Genomic DNA, 10,888 nt, shown 5'->3' with positions numbered 1-10,888 from the left:
ACACACACACACACACACACACACACACACACACACACACACACACACACACACACATGGAGTGAGGGTGTAAAGTGTGGTTACAGGTAGGTGGGCTGCTGCTTTGTCATTGGCTGGTAGGAAGTATGTGCGACTCTCGATCACCACGGCCCACAAATAAGAAACAGTCTGTTTGCAGCTTTTTTAAACGGTGGCTGTATAACAAGGAGGACGTTGTTAACAGCAAATTAACTTCTGCATTTGTGAATTAATTCACGACGGTAGAAGATTGTTTTTATTACGAGAGACTCGGACTCGTTATTGCATCTGAAGGTAAACTAACCGAGCCAGCAGTTATTACAGGTTAGTGATGAACACACAAGCACAGACACGGTGTTGTAGCTGAAGAGAGACATGACTGAACACAGCAGAGACACAATAAGACTGCACGGAGGGTAAACAGGAAGCAGAGGACAAAGGAAAATGGAAATGAAACGAATGGACGAAGGGAAATGAGGAGAGCAGTGAAGAGAGGAGGGAAGAAAAGATAAGGTGACGAAAGCAAAATAATGGGACTGAAACAAAAGGAAACAAGATCAAATTAAGGGCAAGGGGAGGAGCTTTCATTAACGAATGAAAGGAAACAAGAAGTGAAAGGAAAGGACAAAGGAGAGGAAGGGACGTAAACAGAACAGGAAAGAAAAGAAGACAAGGATGGAAGACAGACTTTAGCTCTTTCATTCTGCTGTCGGTACGTTCATCCGTCTTCAGGATGGTAAATGGCCTGTATTTGTAAAGCGCTTTACTCGTCCCTCAGGACCCCAAAGCGCTTCACACATCCAGTCATCCACCCATTCACACACACATTCACACACTGGTGATGGGGCACACTGACAGAGGCGAGGCTGCCGGACACTGGCGCCACCGGGCCCTCTGGCCACCACCAGTAGGCAACAGGTGAAGTGTCTTGCCCAAGGACACAACGACCGAGACTGTCGGAGCCGGGGCTCGAACTGGCAACCTTCCGATTGCAAGGTGAACTCTCAACTCTTGAGCCACGATTGCGTTTATGTGTGAAAATCTGCTCCTCTTCCACTCAGGTGTGATGTTTGTGTCTACCTGGAAGCAGACGGGTTGGTGGATGTCCTGAACTCTGAACTGTTTGAGGAAGCGCTCGTCCTGACTCCAGAACAGCCGGATATCCGGGATGCTGTAGAGGACCATCGCCAGCCTCTCCAGGCCCAGACCGAACGCCCAGCCCAGCTTGTCCCCCGCCCCCGCTGCACAAACACAGAACATAGGAAACAGCCGTCAGCAGACAAGCTAACGAATCACTTTAGTCAGTCAGGCAGAGGAAGTGCTCTGTGGAAAATACATACAAAATAAAAGCATCACACTTCTCCGTCTAGCACCTCGCTTTCATCTGATCTCTGAATGAATGAATGCTGATGAATAAAACAGTTTAAGACCAAAAAAGAAGCACTTGGTGGAGCGTCTCACCAAAACCCCAAACAGACCAGCAGCTCCCGGGTCGTCTGGGGTAAAATCTACTGTTTTTATCAAAGCAGTCTTACGGCTTTTAATATGGCAAAAATATTCCACCCACTGTCGGCCCAACTGCACGTTTAAGAAGTGACGAAGACGTAAGGCTCACCATCAGATAAGCAAAGCACCCTCACTGATCACTTATAGTCTAAATATGCATCCAATCACGCGAAGGCTTCAGTCTCTGAAACTCTAAACTCGCAACGAAACACAAACCTAAAATTACTCATTTCTATTCTAGTCCTTCTTTACAATAATGTGTCAAACACCTCTGACCTCGTCCAAAGAGAGGCCACGCTGACCCCATCTACATCACCTTTAGGTAAAACATGGACTGCCGATGAACCACCACACCATCCTAAATCAAACTCGACGCAGCCGCTCTGTCATCAGTCTGAGAGGACAAAGGAGGAAGCAGAGCGTCTGAGCACGTCTCGCTCAATTTACAGAAAGAACAGATCCCAGCACCGAGGGTATTTTTAGAAACGGGGACATTTTGACCAGTTAGAACAATCTGTGAGGCTTAGAAACCTCAAAGATTTGACAGCTCGAATCACAATAGCAAATTTTATCCAACAGAAATGTAAAAGTATATTATAAAACCCAGGATGTCTCATTGTTCCGTACACCATATATTTATGCTGAAAGTTCAGTTAGCTTCTTCCTTAGGACTTCCTTTGGCCTCACTGCAGACTGGTTGGTGACCCCAGGCTGTCGGCTGAAATCGTGCACACAGAGGGGACCGCACCAAAACCCTTCCTGTGATTGCGTTGGTGAGCAGATTGTTGGAGTGGCTGTGGTTTCCACAAACTCCAATCAGCATCAATACGTAAAAACAGACTTGTCTTCATTACCACTCCGACCAACAGGGTTCATAAAGCCGAACCTTTACTTTCAAAGCGAATGGTTTCTGTTCTTTAGTTTGTGTGGCACTTCTCAGTTTCACTGCTGCTCCATGAGTAGTTGGCAACTTCCATGCAAACCATGGGCGACCGGAGCAATCCAACATGGACCAAAGACACCGCAAGGAAGCTTTTGGTGCAGCACCACCTTTGCAACTACTTGTTGGGGAATTTAACCCTATAGTGACCTGTGGTTGCTCGGGGGTCTCAGGTCTGTGAGACTGCCCTGTTTTTGTTCTCAGTGGCGCTTGTTAGGACACGTGATGCCTGTGAGGTTTTCTGATACTTTGGTTCAGGAATTGTGGGGACATTTTTTTCGGTCCTCACCATAACAGGAAGGCGTGTGTGTGTGTGTGTGTGTGTGTGTGTGTGTGTGTGTGTGTGAGAATACTTCAGTGGACTCCTCTCTATTATTCAAGACTTCACTTAATGCTGTCAATAAATCGTTACAACCTTATGTGACCGCCTACAACACACACTCTCTCTCACTCACTCACACACACACACACACACACACACACACACACACACACACACACACACACACACACACACACACACACACTTTCCTCAGTTATTTTTGAGACTTCATTGATCGGAGGGGAAAGCTCTCCTCCGGTCTCTCTGTGTGATTCCCTGAAGGCAGCAGATGGACTAAAGCTGCTGTTTGTGGCTTTGCAGCACTTCAGCAGGTATGGCCGCCTCCTCCTGTGTGTAAACTAAGCCACGTGTAGACAAAATGCCCAACAAGAGTTTGAGGAGTCGGGCTCAGCTGCCCAAACTCCTTCAGGTTTATCTTCACAGAGCGGAGGATGGATGGAAATCAGCACGGTGGTATACAACAGTAACAGTCATCATCGTTTGATCAGGATTAATCAGGCGATAACTCGACCTTTGGACGTCTTCTCATGTCCTCGTTAATCAAAGTGTCCTCCTGTCAGCAGACTATGAGCTGAACCTGCTCCTCGTGACAGCAGAGAGTTTGAGACTTTAGAGGAGGACAAAATCAGGAGGCCAATGAGAGCTGCACTGCAAAAAAGGAATGCAGAGAAATAATTGCGCTATCTTGATTATGTTGCTTCCATAATTGCTGTAAGCCATAAGTGTAACTGAAAATACATTTCCATGGATTGCACAGTAATAAGCGGGGGTAGAGACCGAGTGCAGCAGGACTGCACTCTGAGACTGGAGAGCAGGCTGCCGGCCAAAACAGCTGTAGTGCTGCTTAATATCGATTCTGCAAGTCTGTGAAACTCTGCTGGAGAGACGAACAGCGTTCCTCCTAAAAACATTCCCACATTTGATGAGAGTCAGAGGTGGACCGCACCGGCCCCGAATCTCTCACAGTTGTTTGTTTGGGTGGAAGACATCCCAATAAAATCCAGGAATTTCAATCCTCAGAGCCGGAGCTCAGACGTGAACACGGTCCACGGGTCAAGCTCCGGAAATCCAGTTACCACAGGTGAGTCCAAGAGGCCACGCCCCCAAACATCAAGTGGTAAAACAGACACAGAGGCCCAAACAGTTTTTTGTCAGGGTGTAAACATGTTTATTTCTGCTGTAAGGCTTTAACATGGCAGTGTGGGGGTCGGACTCGCTGCTGGAGCCCCTGCTGGACGTCAGAGGAACTGCAGCGAGCATCAGGTGTTTTTTTTCTTTCATAAATCGAACGTCTGACATTTATTATTATTGAAAACCTGAGCTAGAGCACAACCTCAGAGCAACGTGATTAAATAGTTCAAATGTTCATACTGATGTTTTCTACATAAACACTCTGATATCTAAAATGACCTGAAATGATCTCTGAGCCCGACGCTGTCAGTTTCACAGCGCGCCGTCACCACTTCCTGTCAGTCACGGCGCTCGAGATGCTTTTCAAACGGCTGATTTTTCGTTTCAGAACAAAAGTCTTCAGCTGCTTCGAGGCAGGTCAAAGCGAAGGGCAAAACGCTCGGTGGAATAAAGGATTATGGGTAAACCCGAGGATTTCAGGCGCTCCGGCCTGGGACCCAGATGAGAGGGAAGGCATTCCTCTCCCTGGGATGGAGACTAATTGAGACAAACCTATTTCCTTTCTGAAGCACAGACCTTCCAGAAATAGAATCTATGACCCCGTCAGGATCGAAATCCACAGTTTAAGAAACAAAGAGCGGAAAATTTTCATCCAGAGGGAGGAAAACATCCGGGATTTAACTCCGAGGAGAAGAAGAATCCGGCTCTGTGCTCATCTCTTAAGCTACAGAGTTTAGACTGAAGACACAGAAACGACATAAAATAAAGCATCCAAAGTCTAAACCATTTCACGGGTCTGGGTAAAAACAGCAGGAAACAGGAAACACAGATAACGGCTGCTTCAGAATAAAAGCCTCATCTCCAGAGGATAAAACATGACTTATAGTCCCTGATGATGTCACAGAGGGCACTTCCTCACACGTCACATCTGGTTTCAAAGATGAAGAAATGAAAACAATCAGCCTGAATCTGTTAAAGCAGTGACCACAGGGTGGCACGCAGGCTGATGGGCGGGCCTTTGGACGTCTGCAGGTATTTAGCATAGAGTTAGTTAAGGCAGTGGTCTCCACCCGAGTGGTTTGGTACCGGGCCGTGAGAGTTGAGGCTCAGGTGTAAAATTTATGGTTTTCAGGGCTTTTATCGTAACTCGGTTTACCTGGGTCTTTTCTCTTGTGTTGTAGTTGTGGGTCTTATTTTGAAAGAAATGCTTACACGTTACCATAGCGACCTGAGAGCATTAAGGGGCAGAGAGGAGGATGTTACTCTCAATGTCGTTGGTGCATTTCAGGAGGACGCTGCTAATAAAGTTACCGAATTACACAGTGAATTCACGTTTATTGTTATATTTACAAAATATCAGTTTTTTCTCGGTCGTGTCGTTTTATTTTGTTGGATTTATCTGCCACACCTCAAAGGCCGGTCCGTTGGGAACCGCTGTGTTAAGGAACTGGACACGATGGCTTCACTGGTGGTTTAAATGAAAAAATCCACAGACACCAATAGAGATGGGTATCGAAACCCGGTTCTTGTTGAGAACCGGTTCCCACTGTTTCACTTCCTTGGAATTGTTTGACGTTTCGTTTTTGCAAACGATTCCCTTATCAATTGCAGTCGCCCTGAATGACGTCACCAGGTTGCGGAGCGTCATTTACCTGGCAGGAAACACGGCGGCTCAAACGCTCAAAAGTTTGGTTATACTTTACGAGAACGGATGACAACAGGGCAACTTGCAATACTTGCAAAGCAGATATTTCAGAGTCTGGCTCAGATGCTGGCAGCTCTCGCTGCAGTCTGCCGGTAGCGTCTCCTTTCAGGCAGGATAGACGAATGTCACCGAGCAGAGACTCAGTTTGTGGTCAAAGGCTTGCACCCGTTTGCCACAGCAGATGATTTTCAGTAAGTGAATGTGTTTAATTGTAGGCAGGGACATTACTGGATATTCTTGTGTAATTGCTACTGAATAATTTATGTTATACTTTGTTATTGCTACAGGAGAATATTTATTTTATTATTTTACATTTACAATTTTTGTTTCCTGGGGACCCTGTGACACCCCATTGAAGAGCCGTAGGCTGGATCTCTTAAGATCTCACTGTTGGGTTTGTAAGGCCATGTTGCTCCTAAATTTCTATCCTGTTCAAAGAGAAGATATAAAACAAAGTTCTGAGCTAATCGACCTTAGTGTTCTCCTTTTTAAAAAGAATCAATAAAGAATTGAATCGTTAAACAGAATCGAAAATGGAATCAGAATCGTGAAAATCTTATCAATACCCATCCCTAGACACCAACCAGGTTCACCAGCTCAGCTCATACATTTGTTACTGTATGTTAACCAGGTGAACAGTATCATGACTGCAGCATCTTTACTATGTAAAGTGCTCGAGGTAGCCATCACTGTATAAGTGAATAAATCTCCAGTCTGAATTCTGTCTTTGCTCCATTAGACCAAACTCAACATTAGAGCAAAGATAAAAGCTCGTCATCGATTCATGCTGAAGGTTTGCCGGTGAATCGAGCTTCAGATCGGCGCGTCCACCTTCAGGAACACTCATCTCCACTTTAATCCCATCTTGTTAGGTCCGTGTTTCACATGTGAAGGCTTCAAATCCCTCGGAGCCGCCTCCTCCTCCGCGTGGCTGAAGAGGATTTAAACAGTGAAATCAATACCAGCTCGCGCTTTTAACTGGATTAGACCGGCCGCTGTGTCACATGGAGCGAGAAGGTAATCAGCCAATCAGACGTTGTTAATAAAAGCTAAAAGGTAAAAGCTTGTTGCCCTCGGGACTTCGGTCGGAGGAAAAAGGTTGAAATGCTGAACGATGAGATTTACTGTTGAAGCTCCAGTTTGGAGTCCATTTGTGGATTTTGTTTTATGATTTCACACAGTGATCCCGAGGACGCGGAGTTCCTCCGGAGTTTCATAAATGGGAAATACTCAAATAAAGCACTGGAGCATGCACTGCTTTAATGTGCGTCGCTGAACCTCCTGGCGCCACTTCCAGGGTGCTGTGGTGGCTGTTAAGTGAAACTGGAGTGAAAGATTGCAAATCCCAGCTCATTAAACCAGGACCAGGACCGGGTTCTTCCTCTGGTCTTCATCAAACAGCCGGAGCTGCCAAAAAGTTTACAGACGCAAAACAACAGACCAACCAGCTCCACCTGCACGAAAACAGGTTGTTATCGGTCCCACCGAGTCCGTGAAGAAACTCAAAGAACACGCATCTGTTTTGCATAAATCTGCAAAAACAATTAGCTGTGTGGCGGCGGCAGCAACGGCGAGGCCTCGGGCCGTCATTCGGCTTTCAGACTCATTTTCTGAGGTCAGCCGCTCAGCGAGAAGTGGGCGGAGAGGCCCGGGATGTAATCCCGCTATTTTTCTAAACATTTGTGAGTGGCGGCATTCAAATAGCTGTCTGTTAATGGAAAACACACCCAGGGGTATACACACACACACACACACACACACACACACACACACACACACACACACACACACACGCACACAGGTGGGTGGATGCACAGCGAGCTGGAGAAGAATTACCTGCTTTGATTGGAAATGTTTCTGCTTATTATGATGATGTGTAACCTCCCTGAACCCCCGTGGGTGCGTGAACGAGTACACGCCGCGCCCGTGCACGCCAACACGCAAACACACTTCCTCCTTTACATCCTGGTCCCGTCGGTCCCGGTCCAATCAGCAGTCGGGGAACGTGGTTTCTATGCTAATGAGCGCGGGGTCGTGGGGTCGAAGAGGATGAGGGACCGCACTGGAATAAATCTCCACTTCATGATAGCGTGCGATCAATCAGACTCACGACACTCCTCCTCCTCATCGCTGCGTTTCTTTTTCTTCTGCCTGCTCCTCCTTCACCTCCCATCTCTGTCTCCTCTGCATCTTTCCTCCCTCTTTTATTCGTTCACTAGTTTTCCTTCTCATAAAACTCTCCAGCATCTTTCCTCTCGCGTCTTTTTACTTCATGTCAGATTGAAGATCTTTCATCTCGTCCTCTTGTCTCTATCTGCCTACAGTTTTGATTTAATGAGCAGAAACTGATTAAAATCCTGACTGACGACTTTTATTCCACAAAGAAAACAGGACAGAGCTCTTACTAAGACAGGCAGGACGCATCATCAGGCGCACTGCATGGACTCCATTATTCACTGATAATTCACCGATGAACACCCATCATCTCCAGAGAGCCCAAAGATGATATCTGGCTGCCCTGCAGCTGTTTAAGTCCAGATGTTATCTTTCCTCTCTGCCTGCAACCAGTTGTAGTCTTTTCCTGGAGCTTGTCAAAGCAGTAAAACAGCCCTTTAAAGGGTCTGTCCACAGAGTGCCGTTTATTTCAGAAGCCTTGCAGTCGATGCTTCGTCATCTTGCATTCATAGATGTGGTTTTGCTTGGTTTATTGAGCAATGAGCTCCAAGTTGTGCTGAGGTAGTTTGGAGTGCAAAGGCTTTAGGATGGAATGAGAAACCTTCCAAGTCTGAAGGTGGATAAAGCTGCAGGGACCACTCTTACTGGGAATGAGCTGCTGCCTCCGTTTGATCGGTTCAAGTATCTCAGGAGGTCTTACTCACGAGTGGAGGAAGAGTGAAAGTGATGATTGCCAGATTGATTGGTTTAATTGTCTGCTGTGGTGAAGAGAGGTCTGAACACCAAGGTGACACCAAACTCCCGAGCTGCAGATCGAAAGGATAAGATCGAGGACACAGGATGCAGAAAGCTTCCTCTGAAGCTCCTCTTCCTCGTAGACATAGGCTGAGGAGCTCGGTCACCCAGCAGGAGTAAAGACACCGACAGGAATCTGACTGGGATGGATCCTGAGTGATGTGTTTCCTGTATGACCAACCAGGAAGAGAACCTGATGCAGATGCTGGTGGCTGGAGATAAGGGCACCTGGAAAAGTGTCATGTTTGTCTGTGGGTGGATGATGGATGGGTGAATGGATGGATGGATGGATGATGGATGGATGGATGGTTGTTGAATAGATGGATGGCTGATGGAGGGATGGATCAACAGATGGATGGATGGCCTGAGCTCCATCACAGTAGCCTCTGTTGCACAGGTAACCTTCCATGTTCACGTCTCGGGTGGAGGTGGTGTTTGGTAGCTGGATCCTTGATGGTGGAGAGCTTCATGCCTCGGTGGGAGACTCGGTAAGATTTTGCGCTGCTTCAGCCGGTTCAGCTCCACCGGCTCCCTCGTATGTTTTCCGGCACTCTTTAGGTTTGTGGTAAACTGACGCCTCCTTTTTCCTTATTGTTGGCCTCCAACAGTTTTACTCCAAAGAGCTGATTTTGCAGTGCACACTGCTCCGGGTGGGGTTGGGGGTCCGGCTCCTTACTGCTCCCAGCCGGGCAGCAGCTGTTCCCACGGCGACTCCTTCAGATTCAGTTAAGGTCGCGTCCAAGGTTGTCTTTGTACTTTCAGATTCCCCGTTTCTTTATGCATGTGCTGACGGTCTGGTCCAGATGTGTGATATGAAGTTCTCTGACCTTATTATAAAAACCTAATAACTAATAAGTAACTGTAAAGAATCTGCATATTTGCATACAGACAAAATTAAGTACTTTTCCATCTTGTCCTTAATCTCTTCTGTATGTTTCTCTCCCCTCCTCGCTCCTCTTCTTCCTCCCCCTGTCTGGTATCAGTTCCTCCTCCTCTCTGCTCATCTGTCTCCATTCCCTCCTAATTATATTTGCCATGAATATATTTATGACTGCATTATTAGAGACTGTGCAGCGGTGGTTGTGGTTTTAAGCTGCAGGATCTTGATTAAGCGTAATGATTACACAGGCCGCCGTGACAGAAAACACACCTTGTAATTGGACAGGGTGACTGCAGGTTTGTGCAGATGAAATCTGAGACTTCTTAATGCTGCAGAAATGACTGTGAAACCTGAATCTCCCAATATCTGATTTTCAGTGAGGAGAGAAACGCTTCGTAACGAGAAGAGCATTTCTCTCATGGAGATATATTGACCTTTCTGAAACCTCTGAAATGTAATTCAGCATTATAATGCTGCATTAAAAGAAATAAGTGCTTTTATCTACAATAAAAACATCCTCTTGACCCAAGGAGTTTCTTTGAACACACACACTCTTTGTGAAAGAAAGAAACTCAAATATAAACCCCTGAGGTTTAGAAGAAAAACAGCCTGAGTGATGTCAAAATCTGGGATTGTTTTCTTTTCGAGCTGGACAGAATTGCCAAACTATGGGAACTAAATGCAGTTTATAAAAGAACAAACAGGTGGGAATAATTCGCTTTTACATGTTATTTAAATATTAAATAGTAGGAGTTCATTATTTACAAAGTTCAATCTCAACAAAGTCTGAAAAACCAGCTGGTGATGAAACTGCAGATATCCAATATCTATTCAATCGCCCTGCAAGCAACATCTGACCCAGACAGTCCACAGGCGACTGCAGGACTTGTTTCACATCGAGGTCTGCAGCATTCATTTATGCACAGCTCTCTGAGCTCTGGACTGTTGCAGCAGCTTTTGCTCTCTCGGCCGTTCTGTTGCAGATTTGCTGCTGTGCTTGGACCACCGTCCTGTTCATGACCCAGTTTGGACCAAGCTTCAGCTGTGGGACAGACAGCCTCAGCCTTTAATGGCCTCAGTATTAGCAAAGTGATCTGCAGGACATCCTGTGTCTTCCCTTTACACCAACCACCTGTGTGTTTATGTGTTTTCTAGTTTAGTTTTAATGAATTACCTTTCATGTTTTGTGATTACTCAGTCTTTATCACTTACTTTGAACCAATTTGTGACAAATGGGGGGCCTGTCCGGGATTCAGAATGGGGGACTTATCTTCCAGAGAAATAAGCATATATCTATCTGATTAATAACTTTCGCAGAAACCTACACTGTATTTATACCTCATTAGTCATCGTGGTGTGAAGAGCTGTGCTGTTTGTCAAGCGTTGAATCTCATC

General features: G+C 46.1%; 1 protein-coding gene across 2 annotated transcripts in view; it reads right to left on the bottom strand.

The window, feature by feature from the left end:
• Nucleotides 1–10,888, bottom strand: part of fars2 (phenylalanyl-tRNA synthetase 2, mitochondrial) — a 128,508-nt gene that overhangs the window by 41,708 nt on the left and 75,912 nt on the right. For both annotated transcript variants that reach the window (XM_014339421.2, XM_014339417.2), the window contains exon 8: nt 1,099–1,259. In XM_014339421.2, coding sequence (XP_014194907.1) covers nt 1,099–1,259 — 161 coding nt within the window. The remainder of the gene's footprint in view (nt 1–1,098; nt 1,260–10,888) is intronic.

This window comes from Haplochromis burtoni, unplaced genomic scaffold (genome assembly GCF_018398535.1).
Source record: "Haplochromis burtoni strain Fernald_Lab_line unplaced genomic scaffold, NCSU_Asbu1 Contig_291, whole genome shotgun sequence".
In the NCBI taxonomy this organism is placed as follows: Eukaryota; Metazoa; Chordata; class Actinopteri; order Cichliformes; family Cichlidae; genus Haplochromis; species Haplochromis burtoni.
This window is presented reverse-complemented; position numbering and strand designations above follow the sequence as displayed.